Here is a 27338-nt window from a genome sequence, read left to right on the forward strand (position 1 = left end):
TATATATGCAGAGAGAGACAGGGAGGCACGATGGAGGGAGTCCAGGCGTTAGAATATTACACAGTGATGTTGCCGCTGGGACATTCTGAGCTGTGTATTGGTTGGCGCCTCCTCTTGCCGTGAGTTTTTACTGACAGCAGAGGGGGTGTTGTCCTCAGCTTTGGACCGTCAGTTTGGCTTTTCTCCGAAAGGTCTGACGAAATGGTCGCCATGGAGATAAGTTTACGTACGGATCACAGGGAGGATAAGAGCGGAGATCCCATTTATACAGGATGATTCGAGAGAGCGATAGATCACAGTTTAGGTGGAGGTGAAGCGAGCAAACCGAGAAAGATCCTCACAAGTTACCCAACACGGACTTCAAGTGAGACTGAATCCAAGACATTAAAAAAAACATTTTAGCATATCATGCTGTAATTCACTTACGAAGCTTTGGCTGTGAATTTCTGAAAATCATAAAGTCTGGCTGGCAGTTCCATTGATTGCTCTGCTTGCAGAGGTGAGTAGCACTGCAGAGTATCTCCGTCTGTGAACTGTCACAAAATCACCGCAGGCAACGCCACCACTAATGCCGCTGAGTCAGCTAATACTATTTTTACAAACTGACCGATAAGGATATTAGCGCCTACGTTAAATAGTATCTATATATAATTCATCTGCTTAAATAAGGTAACGCTAACTATCAACTTCCAGCAGAACTAGCTGTTACGTTGCATGTTGGAAAGCATGTGTAGTGCGATGCTTTTTAATGTCTGTCGATTTCAACTGCTAAAATATAGATAAATATATTTATTATAACGAACAAGTCTTGATGTTAGCTGATTGATGAGCGGGTAATGGGGTTCTAAAATAAAAACAGAAAATGCTGGAAATACAAAGCAGATCGGGCCGTATCTGTGGGAAGAGGAAATCGGGTTAACGCTTCAGGTCGGTGATTCTTCATTGAGAATGGTAAAGTTTAATGGCACAGAGATGATTGTTTTTTTTGTATTCTCTTCGAAAGTCTTATATGTTAAGACGAAATGTATGTCCTGTACACCAAATTCTACAGCTACTTTCATGGGAAGTAGTTTTAAATAGTATTTTCGAAGCTGTGAATTAGAAGGCCCTTTTTAAAAAACAAGATAAATGTGACATTTTAACTGCATCAGTTATTAGCTTTAATTTGTAGGATCTTGTACTATAGGCCCAAGAATGAACGTTGGTCGTTAACATGACCTACCTTTTAAAATTAATGTGAAGAGTGGCGTTTAATGACAGATTTATTTGAAAGAATACGTTGTTCTACAAATGTTACGAAATAAGACAAGAACCGCGTCTGAGTCTGTTCCTGATTTGGCAGCTCAGGTTGCGAACAAAATGCGACCACTGATCTTAAAACGATCCTTAAGTTACTGGCGAGTTCTTACGCGAACCTAAATAGGGGCTTTGAGTTAATGTGTGAAGGAGATGTTTGGTTGACTCTTGGGATCGAGAGATCTTTTCGTTGCGGACAGAAATAGAAAACGAATCGAGGTGTCAACTCTGCATTGTGATAGAGTTGTGAACATTGTGAACGATATACAGAGTGGCAAAATCGTCAATCGCCGATTATCTCCTGCATTCCAGATCTGGGTTGCTCAAAACTGTAAGCATTCCTTGTGCAGTTGCAGGAGATAGTAAAATTAGGGAAACGTAAAGTACCAATTACACCATAAACAAATGTCAATAAAAATTAGGTGTACTGTATTGTTTACCAAACATTTGATTTAGAAAGAACTTTTTGCGTCGCCACATGAAGGATTAAAGATCTGGAGTCAGGCGCAGCTTTGTTGGATTAGAAAGTAGCACATGGATTGTAAAATACTTACTAATGTATCACTGATTGCAGACGACGGATAATGATTAAAATTTTGCTTAATGCTTCAGGTTAAACCGAATTTATATTAGCAAATAATTTAAAGGCTAATGGAAGAAGGAATCCCATCGACAGCTACAGAGTTGTCATAGATAGAAATGATAGAAGCGTGTAAAAATGGATATTTAAAATGCACGCTGCTAATTTAGGTCAGGCAGCGTCCGGAGTGTGTCACAAGTTAATTACAGATAAATGCTCAATCCATCATAGTTTAGCTGGTGGAGTTCTACTGCCCTCAACTTCTTTTAATGGTCTGAGTTTTTTTTTTCTTTTTGCATCCTTTACTCGTCTGGAAATAAATTTCCTGTAAAAATGAACCACTCTTTGAAGCAAAATTCCTGATGTCAAGCTATAGGTCCAGATCTACTTCCACAGCTTATCTCTGGGTTGTCTTTTTCTCCATACTTAACAAATTGTTTACCTCAAAAATTTCCAGTATCTACATTATTGTAAATGGTTTCACCAACGCTACAACAATTTAGAAGTTGAATTTACGCCGGGCGGTTCTGAACTCATCCTGCTGCCCGTCACCTGGTGGCAGGGAGGCGCACGAGCCTTCTTCGACCAAATAAAATAAACAGAATTCTGCCAACTCCTCCTATTGTTTCTTGCCATTTACCTGTTTTTTTTAAATCCAAATTCCCCACCCCACAATACTATCTTAATCTTCTAGCTGTCTGCATGGAAGCCTTTTGAAAATTCAGATACCTCAGGTCATGGTGTTTCCATGCTGGTATTTCTCAAAAGGAAATGAAAGGAGAAGGGTACCATCCTTCCAAATCCAGGCTGGCTGGTAGTCAATAAATTATTCTTGCATGGTGATCCTTAAGATCCTTTCCATTATTTATAATTTCTAAATGTCTGTCTGGAACCTAACCTAAAACTGGCAGAATAAGAGCTTGAGAAGTTCAGGGGACTTGAGAGTAGGACAATGTTTTTTTTAAATGAAGTACACTGCAGATGGATGACATATACAGCGAGCTTGGTCAATGGTGGTTCTTGATTTTTGGTATTTAGGTTGGTGGGAGGGGGTTGTTCTGTTTTCGCTCCATTCTCATTGTATGGGATACACAACATTGGGCTTCTTCACAGGACTAGGGGCAATATCAGTGCAATTTTCAAGAAATCACATTGTTTGTTTCATTTTTGATCAAAGGTTGGAAGGGGGTGAATAAAGTTTTATCCTGTGCACTGGGGTCCTATTCTAACAACTCATCTTGTTGTTTTAAGATTTATTGTGGAACTGAAAAACAACCAAATATATTAAACGTTACAGAGCATCCCAATTCTTTGGCTCTCCCAAATAAGACCCAGAATGATCCACTGTTTTTTTCTCTAATTTCTGTTTCTGAGATTGCCACTCATCTCTCCCCTGCATATTGTCACACTAACAAAATAGTTTTTGTTTATTACATTGTCTAACACTTTAAAGAAAGTTATTTAAATGCATTTGACAAATCCCAACAGCTTTGTTACAATGATCCCTCCCATGTTCCCCGGATATCCTGGCAGACTCCAAAAAATACAGGATGTGTGATGTCACCTATGGTATTTCAGGTTAATTATTGTGTTGTTTGGATTAAAATCAAAGTTCCTCTTGAGAGAGAAAAAAAACAATCTCCCCTGTTGAAACTGCTCCATTACATTTAAGGTCTGTAACTACACAAGTGCAGCAGATTTCATACCACTGCTAAATTATTCTATTTGGTCAATTATTTAATGCAAATTGATTTACATATTTACAAAATATTCTTTGGGACCAAAGCACAGCCATTCTTATTAATTTTAATTGTTTTAATTTAACTAAATTATGGGGCTGCAAATTGTAAAAAAAATAGGGTAACCATTGTCTTCCTTTCCATATACAGGCTTGCCAACACTCCAGGATTGTCTTGGTGTCCCCAGGAATTGAATGTTAATCTCTTACACCCTGCTGGTAGCACCCAGGAGAAAAATCATAGATACATTAAAAAAAGTTCTGTATACTTGTAAATGTCTTTAAACAGCGCTATTTACTATAGAGACTTTGAAGAGTGGAAATAAGTTTTCATGATTTTTCAATTTATTTATTCTTGTGATATAGCCCTCACTGAAAGTGCCAGCCTTTACTTGCACTTGAACTGAGGAGGTAACAATGTAACTGGAACTGGAGTCATAAATAGATTGGACTGTGTAAGGACCACAGATTTCCTTCCTGAAGGGTATAAATGAAGCAGGTGCATTTTTCCAACAATCCTGGAGTTTCAGTGTTACCACTTTTGATACTAGCCTTTTATTCCCAATTTATTGAATCTAAACTCCATTGATGTCATGGTGGGATTCGAACCTCATGCTTCTGGAGGTAAGGTGTAAGCCTCCGACTGCCAGCCTTGTAATTTAACCACAACCCCAATCAGCTATCATGAACCACCCACACGAGAATCTCTTCACTTTCCAAGTTCCAAGAGAAGGTGAACCACAAGGGTGATGGTGTTGGTTGACCATTCACAAAATTGATGGATTGAGTCAATTGGAGGTAAAATTCATTCAGTGACAATCCTGAAATACTGTAGATTCCAGAGAATTGGGACACATTGGGGCTAGTATATTTTGGCCCAATTAAGCAGCTGTTCCAATTAGCCAAAGTTCTATAGAAGTAGTTAAAAAAGACAAACTACCATTTAACTGAGTCATAAATTAGGTATTTAAATGAAATACAGAAAAAATTAAAACAGTACTAATACCTCTACAGTACCATAAAACTGTGTATTAGTTCCTACTAGTTATTGACAGAGGAATTCATCAGCTGTGTTCTTTTGATTGACTGTAATTGAACAAAATCAGTGCAGCCAGCTTCTGCATTCGTACAATGCTTTAGACAATTTCATACTCCAGATCTTCTTTTTCATTGTAACATTCAAGATACCTTCAAATTCTTCATAATTTAGAATTTCTTGAAATAGTGAAATAATTTCATTTTCACTCCTGGCCTTTTCTAGCATCTCCAAGCCTGAATGCTTGAAACCCCAGAGAGCAAAACCATTCTGAAATGCCCTACTACTTATTTCTTTCCAACTATCAGTGAAAAAAATCTGTTTTTTGAACCTGAACACACGCAACTGATGCAACTTAAAAACTGATTGCTCTAAGCACAGTCTAATGGCCACAGAAGTGCATGACTGTTGCTAGTCATATAGAAACTGTTCAGCAACAGTCTCCTGCCCCAACTGAGCATCATAGTATCCCAAATAAATGAAGGGGATCCAGGCTATTTTCTCTATTTAACTTCTATACTTTAAGAGTTGTCCCAAATAATTTCTGTTCCGATTAAACGATGGCCCAATTAACCGGAATCCACTGTATATCCAGATTTGGCAACTCTGCATAATGCATGCAAACAGACTTTTCTAAAGACTATCAGAATGAAAACAAGGTTTTTAATTTATGCTGCCATTTCAGTTCTCTTTGCTAACAAGCATTCACCGATGTCTCAAATTAAAAAACGACTATATTTTGGGAAGAAGTGCACAATACAAGAGTACAATAGAAAAGGTATGCAGAGGTTTTCAGATATGTTATATTGTAAAAGCCTGGGTTTACTTCATGGATTCTCAATTGTCATTTTATGGTTGAAGAGTGTCACTGATCAGGGAAGAGGGAAGAGGAACAAGCACAAACCAGGCACTGCTGGTTTATGATAATATTTTTCAGAAGCCTGGGAGAAGCTGATTTGTCTGCTTTCTTCAGGATAATGAATTAACAAAAGCTTACTTGCGGTACATTGTTATTTCTTAGCTGTATATGGATTTTATTGATATTTCTCTCATTCAGCTGAAATAACAGTAACATCTCCAAAGTTTTAGGGCTTAAAATTCAATCACCAGCAGTACATCCAAGGACCATCTTGTACTTGCTCCCATCACTTCTGATACAGGCAGCAATTCACTGTTCCTATGTCTGATCACTGACATTATTGCTCCAGTTGCCTGCGTTAATCACACTGATTACTCGCGGCTTGTCTTGATATTCAATTTCCCATAAAGCTGATCTGCACCATTTGGCAATTTATGGCCATGGACAGGCATCGTGGAACTCATTCTGAAGAGGGAGACAATGAACAATGGCTTTTCACTACTTAGGAAAGGCCAGGCCTTAAGGTCTTCTGATGCACTGAAGTTTTGCTGGAGGGCATGGAGAGAATCATAGGTTTCATTCTTCCACAAAGGCTAGGAGCAGAGAAAGTCTGCAAAAAACATGGGGGGGGGGGGGGGAAGGCATCTGTTGTATGAAAGCTAGAAGCAATGATTGAGGACAGAGATGTTCAATGATTTCATAGTTGTGGCCCAATTCAGTAGCTGTATCTTCAAATGCAGTGCACCATCAAAGCTCAATGCACCCTACTCTCAACACCCACCAACAGCTTCAATCAAACATTAATTATCCTTATCATTCAAATGGTACAATGTATTTTACCTGCCTATCCCTACTGTAAACTTCACATCTCCATCACTCAGCATGCATAAGCTGCTGACTGGTCATTGAAGACAGGAATAACACACCTTGCATGTCACTAACTAATATGCTTTTGCCCCATTCTCTTGCATGACGGGTTGATGCACAAGGGCAGACAGCATTTGCAAACCAGCACAGGTGGATCACCTCAGACATGGTGGAGAGACTTCTTCCCATCATTGGAGCAGCCGTGGCGGAAGCCCTGGCAAAGAGCATGGGAGATAACAGTATCATCAACCCTAATTCTGTTTATATCCCAATCCCACAGTCCCTTCTGATTAGCAGATCGTAGGATGCATGCACCTCTGCCCTTCTCAATGGCTGCAATACAACCCCACCCTCATGACTTTGTTTATTTAGGTGGGAAAGACCAGCACCTTTCTTACCTGATGATAAAATTATGAGAGTGAAGATGAAAACCGTCCTTCACTCATTGTAATGCTTACAGCCATCATTATCACAAATACTGACACAGTAGGCAGCTTAGATGTTAGCAGGAGGCAGAATGGGCTTGTGATGAGGCATCAGGCAAGAGTAGTGAAGCTGATTGAAGTAGAGAACTGTAAGATTTTGATAGATGTTATTAACATGGACTTTGAGAAGATGTTTGATAAGATTCCTCATAAGAGATTCTTAGCTGACATTGATTTTCATTGTATTGTTGGGAAATTCACTGAAACACTCCAAGGTTGTAAAATGCCTGAGTATGTTGATGGTAAGAACACAAACTGATAGCTTATATTTATTGGTCTCTTGCAAGGATCTATGTTGCAAAGATAAATATTAACATTATTTTTAAATGAGTTATATGTTAGAATAAAAAGTAATATACCTGTGTTATTTAAAGCCACAAAGCTGGGTAACATTTTAAGCAGCATGTGTAAAAGGAAAAAAAATGAATGGATTGAATAAACTGGCAGAACCTCGCAAAATGGATTTCGAGGCTGCTAAATGTGAGGTCAGCTAATTTGGATAGAATAATTACTGAATGGTAACAAGCCAGAGAGAGTGGTTTTAAAGATAGCTAGTCACTTGAGTACATGGATCATGAAGATATTATGGCCACAAAAAGTCCTGAATGTACTAAAGAATACCCTGAACTATGCGTGAAGGCAACAGTCTCACAAAGCCACAAATGCTGATTTTGTGACCCAAATTGTTTTGCAAAAGAAAGTCATTGTGTTAGTGTTGATGTGGTAGGCAAATAGGACTGTGAAACCCTTAGGCAGAAATTTGAATGGTGAGATAATGGTGAGCAAAAGATGAAGCTAAGAGCATACAAAATCTGAACGGTCGGTCATTGGTTCTCGGCTGGTGGCGCAGTGAGATCAGCGCCGGGCTCGTGAATGGAGGTTCCCGAGTTCGATCCAGTGGAAGACCACTCCCAAGTGCGCTCTCCATCTGTGCCGGGTTGATGTCGAGTTCGCAACTCGACCTCGTTAAAATAAACACTGCCACCTCCAGTTTAAGTTCCCACGCGGAATATTGTGGAGGATCAAATACCCAAACCCTATTCAGCCTTTCAATAAAGTTACAGTTGTCTTTCCTCAGCTCCAATTATTTGCTTTCCCCACATCCCACAGTTTCACTGAAAAGGTGATATAGGGTCTAGAGTAATAAAGAGATACATAAAAACAGGCCCATTGGCCTACCAAGTCTGCATTGACCATTCAACGGTGAATTTAAATAATTAATTTCCAGTATTCTATTTGTCATTAAAAAGAGCTGCACACAGATTTCATTACTATTAAGGCTGACAGCCCAAGTCGTAGATAGTGTTACTGAGTGGATCAATAGGGCCTCTGAAGTACTAAATAATTTAAAGTTCACTTCAGGTTCAAAAATAACATATAGGTTGGGATTCAGCATGGTGGAAGGGCAGAGAGTGATCAGTGGCATTTCTGAACGAATGCATCAGGCCATTTTCTGATCCAGAACTCAGAAATTCTTGAAACAATAAGATAACCATCCAGTTCCTCTTATTTCAGGAAATCAAAGTGGAATTGTATCAATAATATATTGTTCACAAGTCATATTCATTAGATCTATTTGAATATTTTAATATGTATATAAAATAGCCACTGAGGACTGGCAAATATTTTTTTTCCTAAACTACAAACCATGATTTATGATCTATTCCATTATATTCAATTTCTCTTTGGGTACTTGCAAGTATACTTAGATCTAATTCTGCTGTAGATACTTAGCTTCCTTTTCTCATCATCGATCAACGCCTTGGCATTTTGAAATTGCATTTAAAAATAGATGTTGATGACAAAAAGTTACACATAATTTGACAAAATGTTTGCAATTTATCCTAGAAACTATATGAGGGTAATTGATGTGGAAATTAAGAATACAATGGATTCCTGTTAATTGGGACACATCAGAACCAGTACATTTTGGCCAATTTAAGCAGCTGCTCCAATTAGCTGAAGTTTCATTGAAATAGTTAAAAAGGTATAAAAAAGACAAACTATCATTTAACTAAGTAACAAATTGTGTATTTAAAATGAAATACAGTACACATTAGAACACTATCAATACTACTACAGTACCATAAAACTGAGTATTAGTTCCTAGAACTTATTGATGGAGGAATTCATCCAATGTATGTGTGATTTTGATAAACTGTAAATGAACAAAGTCAGCACAGTCACCTAATGCAGGTAATGGACTGCCTTCAAATGGAAAGCTTCGGACGATTGCATCCTTCACGCCTTCATTTTCATTGTAACATTCAAGATGATTGTTGATACCTTCAAATTCTTCATAGTTTCTAACTTCTTGAAGTAATCCAAAAAAAAGTTTCATTTTCACTTCAGGCCATTTCTGGCAATCAATGCTTGAAACTGCAGTGAGTAAAACAGGTCTGAATTGTCTTTCTGCTTATTACTCACCAACTATTGGTGACAAAAATTACTGCCTTTTTGAACACAAATACTCACATCTGATATTATTTAAAAACTGTTTGCTCTAATCAAGGTGTAGTATCTAACAGCCGCACAAGTGCACATGTCTAACGCTAGTTAGAAATTATTTGGCAACAGTGTCCTGCCCCAATTAAACAGTATAGTATTCCATTTTGCTAATGGGACTTTGCTGTGCCCAAATGGAGTACCACATTGACCTATGTAACAGGAATCACAATGTCAAAAATAAATAGTTGATTGTTAATTTTCTTGATTTCTCTTCCTTTTTGAGGACTTGCTAAGTTCTCAGAATACAAGCTTTTTAAAATGGTTTCTTTCTGTATTATTTTCTCAGATCAATATCTCACCACAATCCAACATTGTATGTCAAAAGCAAACAAAAGAAATTCTACTTTTAATCTCTTTGTTTAGGTCATTTTTGTGGATTGTAGGAAGTGAAGGACTGATTCCAGATTGAGAAAGCTGTGAACAAGTTACTAGCAAGCAGTTATCTAAAGGTAGGTAACTGGTCAAATTTATACATTACCATCATCTGCCTTTCAGATACGAAGCTTCACGTGTTCTATAAGGGTATGTAAAATAAGACCCCTGCACCATTCAAAGAAGAGCAGAACGAACCCCATGTCTTGCCCAACATGCACTGTATCCACCAACCAAATTCCAATGCACTTATGTTTTCACTATTTCTGAAAATTTCCTGCATTCAAATTGGATGTTGTGTTTCCTACAATGCAACAATGATAATATTTCAAAAATACCTCTTTGAGTGTAAGGTATCTTGCATTGTGGAATGTACCTTTATAAATGCAAGCTGTTTTCTTTCTTTACTTGCAATCATTTACTGTATATTGGAGTACCAAGTGTAATACATGTATCTTTATATTGCTTGTGAGATCCCAGAAGAATGACACCAGTGTTCCAGTCTCCATAAAACTACTGAAACTGGATTTGGCATGGTAATGAACGCATGTGGCCATGCACATGATTATAGTTCATGTCTTCTGCTGCATGCAATGGCAAACTGACATCACAAAGCTATTATTCTGCAGAAGGAACAAGGTGTATGCTAGACCACAGAATCCATCAAGAAAAGACACCCATTAAAAAGCATCTTCTTGATTGCCAACCTTACACATTCAATAGGTTTTTGGAATCAGATGGATAAAACACCTCCAGTTATATCACATGGCATCAGTGTATAACTACATCTGACAAAGAGCACAAGGAGAGTGCCTAGCACTTGGGAATTCAATTTCAATCTTTTTTCCAATTCTCTTCTCTTTTTTTTTTCTCTCATTTGTTTTCTCTTCCCACTTTTTTCTCCTCTTTTTTTGTGATCTGGGCCACTATTTTTTGCGTGAGTTATCATATGGCTGCACATGTTACATTAGGAGCCCCTGCAACTTACCTGGCAAAAATTATGCCCTGTTGTCATTGAACTATCTAGTAAATACCTTGTCAGAGAGTAACAATCTCAGATTAATACCCAAGCTTCTCCAAACTTCATTATTATGGGGGCACAGATAAGAATTGTGTGGGCGATGCCAGGGAATGGACTAAGCAATTCTCTTATGGCAACTTTGATTCGACTTCTCCTTGTCTTCAGAGAACAATTATACAGTGTTTGACTGAGAGAAATCAAAGAAACCTAATGATTTGATCACATGTTTCTAATAAGCACAATGTTTATGGCCTTGCAAGTTAAAATAAACAGCTTTGTGAATGAGACTGATTCACGAATTCTAAAGTCAGGAATATATTATGTGACAGGCTCACATGCTAACAATTTTATACTGAAGTAAAGTCTACGTCATATACATTCCATGCATAGTATTTGAAAGTGCTGAATGAAAAGTGGGAAAAAAGTATAATCAGTGCTCTTTTCAACCAGTAAAATCAGATGAGATATTTTATGATGTCATAGTGATGTCACGGCTGTGGAAATATTTTTAGCCCCAATGTCAGATTTCTTTCTTGCTGTTATAACGTGGGTACTTTAAGCAGCCAGGGCATGGAGCTCCTGTCCTTTAAAGATGTGTGACAGTCAAGTAGTACCTCAGTGGCCCCCATCCTCAGTTTTCCAAATAGTAATGTAACTGTAAATGAAGCAGGTCAGTTTGAGATCTATTCTTCCCCAATAACTAACAGAAATTTTACCAGTATAAATTTTATTTATTTAAGTAATTCTATTATAAATATGAAGTAACAATTTTGTAAAAAGTGTAATGGAGTTACAGGACATTTATATTATACAGTAGTATAACCAAAGTAATTTCTAACATTGCTCCGAGTCACTCTTCAGCTAAGCCATACGGAAATGTCCTAGATTCAATTCACAGTATTAATTAAATAGGTAATTTTCACAGAGGGAGAAACTGAAAATCCTGCATACTGATCTGTCAACAAAAGCTGCCTGTGCAAATGTCAGTTATAGGATCTTGGCTGAAAATGTCTAAAACCCAGACAATAATTCCTTCATAACTGTGTAGTCTGCGGCACTGTCAAAGTTCATGGCCAAATAAAGGTTTGTTTAGCTGAGTACTAGAGAATGGCCAATAACGTCTTCCATAGATAATCATAATCCAAAATAAATGTTGGAAGTTTAGTTTGACTCTATTTGGTATTGCTTCCTCCTTTCATTCACACAAAAAGTAGAGTCTGGTTTTGTGTATTCAGTCAGGTGTGCACCACTGGACCTTCCCTTGCTCCTTGCTTCAGTGTCAGTACTATTACTGGACCAGTTCGTCATAGGCACAAGCTCCAATTCAGAAAAGTGAGCACACAAATTCAGGTTGGCTCTACAGTGCCGAGGAAGTGCTAAATTCTCATCAGTCTTATCACCCAGAAGACAAAAGCACTGACTGCCTGTGGAGCTGAACATAAATCATAGTTACTTTTCTTTGCATAGCTGTAGCCATTGGACACAACTGCGGCAGACATTTACACTGTAACAATTCCCACCAAAGCAGATTTTCTACATAGTGAAACTGAGATTGTTATCAGCAAACCGACAGTTGCACATTCCTTCAAGCCCATTGTCGCATTGCAAAGGATCTAGCTAACAGATCGTGTATTACTTTGGAGCATGCTACAGGTGTGAAAGACATAATGTAACTAGCTTTAAAAAAATTACATAATGGTGTAAGTATCTTTATTGAATTAGTACTGGCTTCCACTTTTTAAGCTGTCACATGAAGTGCTTACTGCTGTAAATCTCATTTGTGTCTAGGATGAATCTTGCACCAGGGCATGATCCAAGTATTCGGCACATGAAGCCAAATTATTATCTCTCTCTCTCTCTCTCTCAGTCACATAGAAAAGGACCCAGCTAAAGCAAAAATTAAATTTTACAGCCCTCGTGTTCTTTAAAATGGTGATCTTAATATTTTTATCTCCACTTCAGGCAAAAAAAAACAGGGCTTCTGTTTAAATTCATAACCAAAAGACAAATTATGTGGTTACATATTGCTATGCAAACCATTGTGAACTTCCAATCAGTGGCCACATTATTAGGTACAGGAGTGGAACTCGCAGTCTTCTGCTGATGTAGCCCATCCAATTCAAGGTTCGATGTCTTGTGTGTTCAGAGTTGCTCTTCTGCACATCACTGTCTGGCCATTCTCCTCTGATCTCTCATTAACAAGGCTTTTCACCCACAGAACTGCCGCTCACTGGATGGTTTGTTGTTTCTTGCGCCATTCTCTGTAAACTCTAGAGACTGTTGTACATGAAAACCCTTGGAGTTCAGCAGACTCAGAGGTACTCAAACCATCTCATCTGGCACTAACAATTGTTGTGGCTTTAACATGGTCAAAGTCACTTAGATCACATTTCTTCCCCATTTGGTCTGAACAACATCTGAACCTCTTGACTATGTCTACCTTTTTTAATGCATTGAGTTACTGCCACATGATTGGCTGATTAGATATCTGCATAATGAGCAGTTGTGGAGGTGTACCTAATAAAGTGGCCACTGAGTATATTTTCCAGACATACAATAGTGATTGTACTTCAAGAAACCGTCATTGGCTGGAAACTCTGAACATTTTATTGTCTTAAAGTTATGTTAATACAAGTTCTTTCCTGTATAATGAGCATCAGAAGGTGTCTCATAGATCAGTGGAAACTAATGTTCACGTTGCAATCTACGAGAAGTCAATCACTGATGTATACCACCTCTGCTGCAAGGTTAATGGGAGGGGGAAATCCCATAGTGTACCAACCTGGAACTGTAACCAGTTCGGAGAATGCTTCCATAGCAGACAGTACAACTTGATTTGAATAAGTGGCTAAAAGTGCAATACCTCTGAAACACAGAACTGACTTATGAGATAGTTAAAAATCAAATTAGGCTGGTTGTGTAAACTCTATTTTGGAGAATAGCACATGTGTTCTTAATGGAATATAGGAAAGCTTTCAGCCAGGAATTTAGACTGGAAATCAAGCCTGGTAATGTGTATGTCAGCATTCACTTCAAGGCAAGAATATAAAAACAAGGATGTAATGCTGAGGCTTTATAGGGCATTGGTCAGACCACACTGGGAGTATTGAAGTAGTTTTGGACCCCATGTTAAAGGATGTGCTGCTGTTGGAGAAGGTCCAGAGGAGGTTTATAAGAATGATTCCGGGAATTAAAGGGTTGACATTTGAGCAGCATTTGATGGCTGTGAACCTGCACTCACTGCTACTTAGAAGAATGAGAGGGTCTCTCATTGTAACTTACCACATATTGAAAGGCCTAGGTAGAGCAGGTGTGGAGAGGCTGTGAGAGGATCTAGGATCAGAGGACACAGCCTCAGAATAGAAACATGGAAACCCTACAGCACAATACAGGCCCTTCGGCCCACAAAGCTGTGCCGAACATATCCTTACCTGAGAAATTACCTTGGGTTACCCATAGCACTCTAGTTTTCTGAGCTCCATATTCCTGTCCAGGAGTCTCTTAAAAGACCCTATCGTATCTGCCTCCACCACTGTTGCCGGCAGCCCATTCCACACACTCACCACTCTCTGTGTAAACAACTTACCCCTGATATCTCCTCTGTACCTGCTTCAAAGCACCTTAAAACTGTGCCCTCTCATGCTAGCCATTTCAGCCCTGAGAAAAAGCCTCTGACTATCCACACAATCAATGCCTCTCATCATCATATACACCTCTATCAGGTCAACTGTCATCCTCTGTCGTTCCAAGGAAAAAAGGCTGAGTTCACTCAACCTATTCTCATAAGGCATGCTCCCCAATCTAGGCAACATCCTTGTAAATCTCCTCTGCACCCTTTCTATCGTTTCCACATCCTTCCTATAGTGAGGCGACCAGAACTGAGCACAGTACTCCAAGTGGGGTCTGACCAGGGTCCTATATAGCTGCAATATTACCTCTTGACTCCTAAACTCAATCCCACGACTGATGAAGGCCAGTGCACCATATGCTTTCTTAACCACAGAGTCAACCTGTGCAGCAGCCTTGAGTGTCCTATGGACTCGGACCCCAAGATCCCTCTGATCCTCCACACTGCCAAGAGTCTTACCATTAATACTATATTCTATCATCACATTTGACCTTCCAAATTGAACCACCTCATGCTTATCTGGGTTGAACTCCATCTGCCACTTCTCAGTCCATTTTGCATCCTGTCAATGTCCCACTGTAACCTCTGACAACCCTCCACACTATCCACAACAACTCCAACCTTTGTGTCATCAGCAAACTTACTAACCCATCTGTCCACTTCTTCATCAGGTCATTTATAAAAATTACAATGAGTAAGGGTCCCAGAACAGATCCCTGAGGCACACCACTGATGACCGACCTCCATGCAGAATATGACCCATCTACAACCACTCTTTGCCTTCTGTGGGCAAGCCAGTTCTGGATCCACAAAGCAATTTCCCCTTGGATCCCATGCCTCCTTACTTTCTTAATAGGCCTTGCATGGGGCACCTTATCAAATGCCCTGCTGAAATCCATATACACTACATCTACTGCTCTACCTTCATCAATGTGTTTAGTCACATCCTCAAAAAGTTCAATCAGGCTCGTAAGACACGACCTGCTCTTCCCAAGGCCATGCTGACTCTTAATTAGAAGCAGAAGGACATCCTTTTAGAACAAAGAGGAGGAAAAACTTCTTCAGCCAGAGGGTGGTGAATCTGTGGAATTCATTGCCTCAGGCCAAATCATTGGGTATATTTCAAAAGGAGGTTGATTCTTGATTAGTAAGGGCATGAATGGTTAAGAGGAGAAGACAGAAGAAAGAAATTGAGGGGGAAAATAAATCAGCCATGATTGTATGGTGGAACAGACTCAGTGGGCTGAATAGCCTAATATCTGGTTCTCTATCCTAAGATCTTAGGGTAATCTGTTTGGATATATTGTATGTTAATAGTACATATTACAGCTTTACTACTCGAAATACACAGGCTCCCATTCACCAATCTACTATTCTATTTAAGTATTTCACATCAACATGGAAACAACCAATCAGGAGGCCCACTTGGATAATCCTTATGGTCTGGATCCCTTGTAATGAAGTTGCACTAAGAATTAAAATTAAACAATTATAATTTTAAAAATGTAAGCATTCTTAACAAAATAAGTGAAATTAGGGAAGAATGGATTCAGACCTGTACTCGCTCCAAACAACAGCAATCTAGCTGGGCATATCCCTTCACTCCTTCCTGAAGTGTAGTGATTACTTTGCCATTGCACTCATTTGGTTCCATTTCAGGTAATACAATTTTCTCCTGACAATCCCGCTTTGGATCCAAACCACTGATGCTTTTAGAAATCTTTCATTGTGTTTTGTTGTTTTGCAAATGACCTATATTCTAATGTCTCCAGCTCTTAATCCTTCTTCCCAAGTAAACAGCTTCTATGACTAAGTTTCTCCGCCACGTGCGCTGTCAACCTCCTCTGCTGCAAGCAGAAAACCCCAGTTTCTCCATTCCACTTATGTAATGGAAGCCCTTCAGAAGAACATAGGAATTAGGAACAGGAGCTTGGCTGCCGTGTAGATCATAGCTAATGTTCTACCTCAACGCCATTTTCCTGTAGCATCCCTTATCACTTGATTCTCTTCATATCCAGAGATGTATTGATCTGTGTTTCCAGTGAACACGATATACAAGCCACTATAGCCCCCATGGTACCCCATGATCTGCATCCTACTGTGTGGTGCCCAGAACTGAACACAGTGTTCCACTTGTTATCAAAGCCATGTTTCACAAGGAGGTGTATGATTTTTTTTCTCTTGCTCCTGTACTCTGTGCCTTGATGTATAATCCCACATGCCTTTTGTCTGCTTTCGTAGACTGCCCTGCCACTACTCATGTATACTTCCAGATCTTTGTATTCCTCAGCGCCTCTAGAATTACGTTTACAGTTTAAATTGCCTCTCGTTTTTCCTATCAGTTTTGGGTCATTTAATCTGCCACTTGTCCACTGATTCCATCACCTTGTCAGTGCAGCCTCCTTCCGCTTTCAAATATCATTTAGATTTAGTGCAGTCTGAAGGGACACTATAACCTCTGTACAATTGGAAGAGTGACAATCTAATCTCAATGGAAGCCATCTCAATAGGCGCCTTCAAGTAGCGATCAACAGTTTCTCCAAAAGAGGGAGCTGTTGCCCAGCTACGGGTTGCGGCTCGATAAAGTATGAAGTGTGTAGTAGTGTTCGCAATGAGAAGACTTAACGTCCTCACGAGCAAGTTTTGATATATCTCTCTGTAACGTCTGACAAGAAAACAGTAGATTTTTCAACAAAGCCCCCTCTTAAGAAACAGTTAGTATTACCCTTTAAAAAGAAACAAGGGATACAGTACTTGCATACTCCCGTTTTGCTACCCTAGTGATACTAACCAGTTGTGAGAACCTTCAAGGCAACAATGAATGTCGCAACTCTACTGCTCGTCGATCAGCAAACACGCACCCCCTTACCCCTTCCCAAGTTCGGAAGCAATGGGCTGTGGTGGCACCACAAGTTCAGGTATATTCCCCTCGAGGGAGCTGAACATTCTTATGATTTTAAATACCCTTATCACAACGTAACCGTGGATTGCAGGTTTATCCAGACCCAGAGGTAACAAATGGAGCAGTGGTATATAATTTTTAACCATGGAATGAGTAAGAAGAAAGCAATTTGTTAGACTACTTTAACAGGAGAACATTTTAAAAGGCAAAAACATGAATATGTGCATTAACAAATTTATTTTGATTTCCTAGGTTGATCTTATAGCTTTTGTTACGTTGCAAGTGCAAACTTCTTGATGGTAAACCTAATGTGAAATGCTGATAAGTGTTTAAGTATAATGTTGCTGTACAGTCACAGTTATATAATTCAGATATAGGAGAACACTACCCTAAAATACAGAAACTTCAGATTCCCAATGTACCTGTACAATCGCAGAGGACCCAATCAGCACGTGAACAAGTAGCCAATCAGGCAGGGAGTTCGGATAAATTTTATTAGCTCGACCTTTGCCAACGAAATAGTCCAAGAAAAGAATAAGTGCTTGAAGGTTTTTTTTTTCAACCTAATTAAAAAAAACGATTTTCTTTTGAAGGCGGGTTTTTGCCTTTGCCACTTTTTGTGATAAAGTTATTTGTGTGGTGGAGGGGTACACTCACAATTGTGTGTGAAGCGGTCTGAAATCTATAAATTGCTACAAGGCCGCTAGTAGGGGACTCATTAGAAGCTAGTGTTAATTCTATGTGTGTGTGGGAGAGAGAGAGTGAGCGAGAGAACGAACGTGAGTAGTTCTGGAGTTTCCTTCTCTGTAAAACTGGTTAAGTAGTTCTGTGAGATAACTGAAAGAGTTCTTTTCCTATTTTCCAGGGGGCTGAAGGTTGTTTTGTAACATTAATGGCCTTAATTAATTTCGCATTACTACCGTTAGATGGTCTTAATTTAGGGAATAGATCAATCTAGTTATATAACTCCTGTTAACCTTTTTTACTCCTTTAGTGTTTGTGTTGGGGACTAAAGTTAAATTTGGTACTTTCTAATATGCAAGTTACAATTTTACCACTTGACTCCCTGCAAAGGACTTAATAAAACTTAGTTTTTTACCTCGGAAGTAAATTTAAGTTTATTTCTTAATTTATGATCTACTTGTAGTAGAAATTATTTTACATTTAAGCTATCACTGTTTCCCACTTTAACTTTGTTAAATAAGCAATGTTTAATACTTGTTTTGATATTTGCTGGGACCATTTTTAACTTGCGTTAACAATGTTTGTAATTCAGTACTGTATTAGTGATGAAGTTTTCTTTAATAGTTCCATTCATAGTGGGTTTTCAAGTGGGTGTTCTTTCAATATATTCTCTACTTTCAGATGGTCCTAGTATCATTTTAATGCTATAATCAGTCTTTTATTTTACTAATTTAGTAATTTTAAAAAAATGAAGTTTTGCTTTGAATTCTGTAGGCTACCAAATCATTATGGGATTGAAAGTATTTTGAGTTACTTAACAGGTGGTGCTGAAGAGATTTGCCAGGATCTAGCCTGGGTTAGAGATCTAAGTAATAGGGTGAGGTTGCTGTGCTGGATTTTAATTCCTCGGAGTTTAGATTAATGATTGGTGACCTCAAAGAAGTTTATAAAATCAGAATGAGTATGGGTAAGGTGGGCAGCTAGGACTGGGGTGTCCATTTCTAGAGGGTTCATGACAAGATAGGAGGGGAGAGGTTTAAAAGGCCTGGGGGGGGGGGGGTAACTTGCTTCCAGAGAAGGTAGTGAATATCTGAAATGACCTACCAGAAGTGGTTGAGATGGGTTCAAGTGCAGCATTTAAGGGGCATTTGAACAGAGGGGAAAGACATGGACAGGTATGGGCACTTGGGATGTCTAGGGAGGGTTCTGCAGTCAGCTCTGAGGAGGTGGGCTAAAGGGACAATTTTGGTGCTATATTCTATGAATTCACTATAGGGGCTCTCATTTCAGATAAGCCTGAAATTAAAATCTACTCTTTTAAATTAAGTTGGTCCAAATTTTAAAATACATGTTATTAATGATTAGCAACACAAACTATTTTGATAAATTTGAATGTTTGACTAAAAGCTATCAATAGGTGAAGTTAAACTTGATTTCCAGCACATGCCATTAGAATACAGTTCACTTTCATTCTATGACTTTTAAAGTTGCTTGAATCATAAGGTGATAAACGGGGTGCATTTTGGTTGATTGCCAGAGATTAGTTTCCAGGATTCCTTAATCAGTCCACTTTTTGTTCTAGGAATGTATTGAGGTGACCTAGGCATTTTTTTTTTTGTTGGCTTTAAAAATGGTTAAGAAATGTATGGTGAGGAGCAAAGTTTTGCTCTGAAGTGGCAAGCTAGTAGGTATAATCCCATATGGATAAGCACTTTTTTCATTAAGTGCAATTGTGAACAATAGCCAGATCAGAAATGCTGATCAAGTCAACTAGTTCCCAAAGTGAACTCTGATAGGCCAATCAGATAGTTCACTGCTGCTCAGCGATAGAACACAAAAGAGACACAAGGGTTGCTCGCCCCTGTACCCCAGAAACACACCTGAGTGGTGCGGCGGAGGTATGTGCTATGCATGACCTGATCTGAAAGCATCATATTGACCCAAAACAGATCGTGCTCATGGTGGATCAGCTTAGTCAAGGATGGGGTGATCAGCACAGATGGACAAATTATACCTCCACTACCCCATGTAGTTAATTTTTGAGGAAGCCAAGGGTTGTGATTATATAGTCACTGAATGCTGCAGATCAGCTATGACCAATAGTTCACGCTCCTATTTCACTGAAAATAGAATTGCAGGCAAATATTTCACTGAAAATAGAATTGCAGGCAAATATTTTACTTTTAATAGAATCTGATTCTAGTTTTTATGAATAGAGCTAATGAAGAGATAAGAACAGTAAGTAGTTTTTAGAAAGCATTTCTAAGACTTCACCATATATTATAAAAAGTATACAATGTAGAGTGGTACCAAGGATGGAAACAACATATTGCAGAATTGTACTTGTGATTCCTGGCTCTTTGACAGAATACAATAATGCAGCAAGTATAACTTGGAGGGAAAAAAACATGATTGGCAAGATATTGGTAAATCATGCAGAAGAAAATTTAGGATTCCTCTTAATAGTTGAAACAAGAATTATTGTATCCTTTAAGGGAGAATCAAGTACACCGGGTAAACTGCAAAGTGGCAGTAGGGGTAGTCTGGGGAAAGGCTCCAATAAGCACCATGGGTTGTTGCCAAACCGCTAGCACCCTGCAATAGTTAGAAGTGCAAAATACATATTGCTTTTCCTGTCTTTGGTGCTCTGAAGTTGTTAGACTCGCATCAGTGCTGGATCTTCGCGCAGAACAAATCCATTTGCTCTGCTCAGTTCACTACTAAAGTTTGATATCTGAGAGGTAGCCTTTAGATGTTTAATTTCCAAAAATTGATGTATTATGCAGCAATAGCATTTAACTGAATGTCCTCATGGCTCTGTCTGTGTTCTGATACAGTATTTTCTTACTGTGGGAGCTGGCATTATCTTCACTGGTGGCTGCATTTCCTACATAGTGATGACGTTTTAAATAAATAAATAAATAAATAAATTGGCTTTAAAGTCGTTTGGCTGCCTGGAAAGCATGGAAGTTGCAATAGAAATAGATGAATTATCATTTAAAATGCAACTTAAATTGTAAATTATTCATGTAGTGACCTCAAACTTTTGGATATTATTTGCTTTTAAAAGTACTTTGAGAACTTCAGTGTTTCGGGGACTTCAAAAGTTTTCAGTTTCATTTTATGTTTGGAAGCCCATGAATGGTTGCAGCAATTGATTAGGTTCCTTTTTGACCTCTGGCTGCTAAAGCAATGCTGTCAAAGTGCCCTGACATGAACTTGGTGACCTTATTGGTTATTTACTGTGTGGTTATTTTTACTATGTAACAAATTAACTTTTGTAAACAAAAGTGGCAGATTGATACCAGCTAAATACAGGAGCTTCTGTCATTTCTTTTATTTCACCTTGGGCATTGGATTTTCTGAAAACTTGGATTATCTTTTTGAAGTCACTTTTGGTCATTGATAAAACACCAAGCTGTGGTCTCAATCTAATTGATGCAAGAGCATTTATTACAAGTATTTTTAACTGACTTGAGAAAAACAAGACTACAATTAGTGGCACACAGAATGTTGGAGGAATTCAGCAGGCCAGGCAGCATCTACAAAAGTGTCTTTCTCCTCTTCTTCCCCCCTGCCTTCTCTCCCTCCCTCCCTCCCCCCCCCCCTGCCCCCACTTTGCTCACTCTGGCCTTTCAATTCACACCTTATTATTTCTGCCTGGGTTCCCCCCCATTGTCCACCCTCCTCTCCTATCAGATTCTTTCTTCAGCCCTTGACCTTTGACCTTTCCCACCTGCCTGGCTTTACCTATTACCTGCACATGCTGGAAATCCAAAGCAACACACAAAATGCTGGAGCAACACCTTTTTATTGTGGTATCTTTCCCCCTTCTCAGTCCTGAGGAAGGGTCTTGGCCTTAAACATCGACTGTTTACTCATTTCCATAGATGGTGCCTGACCTGAGTTCTGCAAGTGTTGCAAACGAGAGAGTTTGCAGATGCTGGAAGAGCAAGCAACGCAATGCTGGAAGAACTCAGCAGGCCAGGCAGCATCTATAGAAAAGGGTACAGTTAACACCAACTGAACTTTTTTGCATCGATGCTGCCTGGCCTGCTGAGTTCCTCCAGCATTTTGTCTGAGTGTTACTGTAGATTTCCAGAATCTGCAAACTCTCTCGTGTTTATGATTTTTCAATTAGTGGTTCTCTTTCACTTCTGAAAAATGTTTGGATTGTCTCTGGTGTGTGAATTGCTGTTTTGATCTCTTTCAAGAAGTTGTACATAAACGTAGATGTGGTTATAGTTTACATGTTTTTGTTTCTTTCCAGCTGATTGAAGACCAAAGACCCAGTATGGCAGAAAGTAAAGCCACTAGTGTATTGAGCTGGGATCAAGTCAGCAGCTTGAATGATGTCCTTACTGAGGTGGTACTTATTCATGGCCGTGGGAATTTTCCAACATTAGAAGTCAGGCTGAAAGATGTGGTTAAGACTGTGAGAAACAGGCTTTTGGAAAGTGGGATTCCAGTTCGTGACGTCCGTCTTAATGGGTCAGCAGCTAGCCATGTCCTAGTAAAGGATAATGGCTTAAACTACAAAGATTTGGACTTGATTTTTGGGGTTAATTTACCAGGAGAACTCGAATTCCAGATGGTAAAAGATGTGGTCTTGGGTTGCCTGTTGGAATTTCTTCCAGAAGGTGTCAACAAGGAACGAATCACACCGCTTACACTCAAGGAGGCTTATGTGCAAAAAATGGTAAAAGTTTGCACAGATACAGACCGCTGGAGCTTAATCTCCCTCTGCAACAACAATGGAAAGAACATAGAGTTGAAATTTGTGGATTCCCTCCGTCGCCAGTTTGAGTTCAGTGTTGACTCTTTCCAGATCATCTTGGATTCCCTTCTATTTTACTATGATTATTCTGACAACCCAATGAGTGAGCACTTTCACCCAACAGTGATTGGAGAGAGTGTATACGGGGACTTTGAGGAAGCATTAGGTCACCTCAGGAATACACTAATTGCAACCAAGACTCCAGAGGAGATCAGAGGAGGAGGACTGCTGAAGTACTGTAATCTTCTGGTGAGAGAGTTCAAACCAGCCAGTGAAGAGGTGATCAAATCCTTGGAGCGATACATGTGTTCTCGCTTCTTTATTGATTTCCCAGACATTAGTGAACAACAAAGAAAACTGGAAGTGTATCTCCAGAACCACTTCATCGGAGAGGAGAAAAGCAAATATGACTACTTGATGATCTTGAGAAATGTTGTGAATGAGAGCACTGTCTGTCTGATGGGACATGAAAGGCGCCAGACTCTCAACCTCATCAGCCTTTTGGCTCTCAGGGTGCTGGCAGAGCAGAACATCATCCCCAGTGTTACCAACGTAACTTGCTATTATCAGCCTGCTCCATATGTCAGTGATGCCAACTTTAGCAACTACTATGTAGCACACAGTACCACCTCATACCAACAGTCATATCCTACTTGGCTTCCATGCAACTAATAAGCAATGTTATGTTCACAGTTGACGTGTGCAGATTGATGCAGTTCAACTTGCCTTAATGGCTTCTTTCATTCACATTAGCTGAGAAGGGAGCAAACCTGTGGCTGTTGTACATGTTGCATGTATTAAACTGCAATGACAATACAATGATAATATGCACACTAATTTTTGGTGTAGGGAAAATCCAAAAACAAATGGCACTACATTGTTTGGAACATCTAAAGGAGACTCGTCTCTAGCAAGAGTCCTGATTGTACACTGTGTCATACTGTTCTGGAAATGAAACTTTTGCTTTCTATGAAGGGAGTTCAAAAAGAATGTTTATTTTTCAAGCTGTATTGTAAAAATATTTTTAGATCAAAAGTACAAGTAAGCAGTTTGCAAAATACTCCAAAAGGAGACAAAAAAACTTTATCTAATGGTGAATAAATAAAGGGGCTGCACATTGAGCATTTATCACAACTTTTTTTTGATTTAGTAGGTTACAGACAAATTTATTGTGCTTAGCTTTAATAAGCAATTTCTGAAGTAGATTGGGGGGGGGTGTTGTTGGGAGAAAAGAATTGTTATATTATGGGGGTGTTAAGCTGCCAAATGCCAATTCAAAACCAAATTGCATAATTTGGTTGGTTAATTTGCATGTAACCTAGGCTCTTAGTAACCTAAGAAATTGTGATCTGAATTTATGCCTCCTGAATAAATAACAAAATCTTCCATTTCAAAACTTAAGGGAGAACAAACCTTTGACAAAGCATTTGAATGATTTTCAGAACTGTCACACTCGCTTAATCATACTAAGCTAATCAGAAAATAGAGATGAGAGTTAGATGATACTCTGCCAATTTAGTTCATGTTTGTGAGTTCAGTGTGTTTCCTTTGAGTTGAGTTAGTGTTGAATTATTTTTGGTTCTGAAAATTGCGCTACTGCTTTTGTTGATTCTGCACCATGAGTGTTTTTGGTTGCATGCATCAGCCTTTTAAACTAAATAACATTCCCAGGCAATGAAAATGTAGGGAAATGATTGTACTCTTCTCCAATTCAGTAAAGCAGGCTTCAGAGGGTATGGGGTCTACAGGTGTCAATTTTGCCCTATGTTCAGTGAGTATACTGGAGTCAGGACAGATGAAGCACAATTTAAAGTCTGTCAGAAGCTTTATTCACAGAATAAAAAAAACAGGTGGAGGAAAAATCTCTTGCAGACATTGCTGTCTAAAGCTAGGATATTGCTGATAAGAAAACTGTCTTTTCTGTGGATTTGGATCACTTTGAATAAGTTTTGTAAACTATGCATCAAGATGGCATTTGAAATTTGATTTGCACTTCGCCTCAGGCTGAAGTTTGGTTCTTGTTCGTTTTGCTTTCCAAGGTGATGTGCGAATTGTTCTTTTGACCATTTGCAGCAAACTGAAGATTCTTGGAGTGTTGAAAACAAATAAATGTTATTTATCATCTGGCATTAATAACTCCTTTTAAATACTGCAAGCAATTTAAAGCAGAAAGGATATTCAGTTTATAAATTCTTTTTGCATGGCACATTAAATAAAAAGTCAACACCAGGCATAATATAGAACTTTGTTTTTTTTTAAAGAAAACGGTGGTGAGGTTTTGTCTTTAAGACTTCATTACACTAATAAGGTGAAAAATGTAGTCAGTGTAGAAATCCTGGTCCAGTGCGCATTCCAGATCCAGTGTGAACATAGTATTGCTGTACTTTAAATGCAGGGGACAAAAAACAGTGGCAATTTGTATCTTTTTAATAATAAACTGTGTATTTCCAAACACCAGCTCTAGAATACATGGAATTGAAAATAGGATAAACTTTGCAAATGGAAAGCTTTCTGTCTATTTTTGATATTTATTTTTCACTGCCTACCAAGAAGTACAATTTCATCAGAAGTGCTAAGGGTGTGCAAATAGAAAATGCAACTTGTATTATGACCGTTGGAGTTGAGAGTTGTGGTAAAATGAATTGAAGTGTGTTGTACAAAATATGAATATTGCAACATCTATCACAAATATTTATCAATGTTTGGCAGCGAATCCTGTTTGAAATGTACGTATGAAAAGAAATGTGCCCAATCTCTGGAACACATTTTTGCATATGGAAAATGGAGCATTCTGTGAATTTTAAACTCACTTTAGATTCTCTTCTTGCACTGGGAGTTCTATATATTGTTGACTTTTGTTGCAATGTATACAAGCAATGCCAGACTCCTAATATCTTGCACAATTTGCTGAGGTTGTTAACGAGTTGTTATATCTTGGGGCATTATAGCTACACCCGATCCTGTCCTCCAAATAAACACATAATTATGCACTTTGAGAGAGTCACTAGTAAATGACCTGAATTGGAAATGTGGACATAGGAGGTGATGGTCAGTGGAAGGGGGGAACACAGGCTAAATAGTGAGGTAATAGTACTACAGATAGTCAAACCTGGGGTACTCCTGGTCTTCATGGTTTGTTGTAATCACATAGTGGATTTAACTAAAACATTATCACAGCTAGAGAGGGTATTTCTGTGGATCTACAAGTACGCTCAGTCTTGTGGGTGCTTTATGTTGCATTAGTAAATATGCAGCTAAATGAGACTCATTAATGCATTCAGGATTATGTAAATGCCAGTACAAATGATATACTGGAATTCTTGTGCAGTGTACATTTTTGTTTGGGGTTTTACACTCAAACCAGTTATCCTGCAAGAGCCTGAGAATGAAATGATAATGACCTATCTCAACCCATTTATTTTTCCATTTCATGCTGGTATATGGTAAAGCATGAATGTTGGGACTGAGACCTCTCTGGAGTTTGAAGTTGCATTTTTATTTCCAGATTTAATGAGCTGTTATTGGCAGTGTTTGTATATTAAATTTGTTTTCAGATTATGCTGCTGTACGTGCTTTGTACAAACCAAAGAACCTGTAGACCTTTGGTCCCTATTTGACAATAAAGACTATCTGATGAAAAGGCCAGCTCTCTTGTGTTTATTAAAGGGTAATTAACAATTTTATTTGACTTGCAATGAAACTGAAACTTCTGAAGTGGTTTGCAGTAATGAAACATGAGACGAAACGTATGATCTAACCCACTTTAATTCCAGATGATGGAAGTTTAAGTACTGTTAATGGTATACAATAGCCTTTTCTAAATAACGTTTACTGTTTTACCTGTACATAATTGCTACAGCTATGTTTGAGGAGGATATCAAATTTCTTGCCAGGTAGATTATTTGCCTTCAGTTATGTAGGCCTAAACTCTGAAATTCCCTCTATTCTGAATGTTTAAAGCTGTACTAAGTGATTATCTATACTAAAAAAACAATTTTTGACCATCAATTTTCTGATCAAGGTTGTTAACAACTTAACTATCACTTTAAGAACCCAAATTCTTGTTTAATCTATGAATGCATGAGGAATCTTGAATTATTAATGCTTTAACATGAAAGTTTGATAAAATATTTAATGTAAACTTGTTTCTGCAGAATGCTGCATTGACCACCACTCTCTGGAAAGCTCCACATTCATTTGAGTCAAGATCACTGAACTTACTAAGATTAGTAACCTTGTATTCAGCAGTTTGATTATTGATGTTCCGTTGGCCTTGAATGAAAATGTTGAATTGACGTACACTTGATAGAAACTAATCTGAACTAGATATTTAGTATTTTAAAATTATACCAAACAATGGAAATACTCAGCAGGTTGTGTGCCAGCAACTGTGGAAAGAAACTGTTAATGGTTTGGGGGTTTGTACTTTTTCATCAGTATGCTGAGAAATTTTAAGTAATTCTTAGTCTTAAATTCTGAATAAAGGGAGGCAGAAAGCAAGAGCGAGGGCATGGATAAATGTAATCTGAAAGGTGTTGGAGGTGATGCAAGTAAGAAGGGGGGGGGGAAAGAGTTGAGAGGAGAG

At 38.6% G+C, this 27338-nt stretch overlaps 1 protein-coding gene across 4 annotated transcripts; it reads left to right on the forward strand.

Annotated features, from left to right (window-relative positions):
* The first annotated feature begins 291 nt into the window (after positions 1 to 291).
* On the forward strand, positions 292 to 26393 carry tent5c (terminal nucleotidyltransferase 5C). 4 transcript variants are annotated; one of them, XM_072260357.1, is made up of 3 exons: positions 292 to 499; positions 9733 to 9818; positions 22247 to 26393. In XM_072260357.1, exon 3 carries the CDS (start codon positions 22271 to 22273, stop codon positions 23423 to 23425), a length of 1155 nt encoding a protein of 384 aa, XP_072116458.1. In that variant the 5' UTR covers positions 292 to 499; positions 9733 to 9818; positions 22247 to 22270; the 3' UTR covers positions 23426 to 26393. The 4 variants fall into 4 exon arrangements, with proteins under 4 accessions (XP_072116458.1, XP_072116461.1, XP_072116459.1 ...); XM_072260358.1 differs by lacking the exon at positions 292 to 499 and adding an exon at positions 524 to 927; XM_072260360.1 differs by lacking the exon at positions 9733 to 9818.
* The last annotated feature ends 945 nt before the right edge of the window (positions 26394 to 27338 follow it).

Source organism: Mobula birostris, chromosome 6 (genome assembly GCF_030028105.1).
Source record: "Mobula birostris isolate sMobBir1 chromosome 6, sMobBir1.hap1, whole genome shotgun sequence".
NCBI lineage: Eukaryota > Metazoa > Chordata > Chondrichthyes > Myliobatiformes > Myliobatidae > Mobula > Mobula birostris.

Bases quoted from the DNA above. Each gene is read 5' to 3' on its own strand.
- tent5c (XM_072260357.1), top strand. From the start codon at position 22,271: ATGGCAGAAAGTAAAGCCACTAGTGTATTGAGCTGGGATCAAGTCAGC.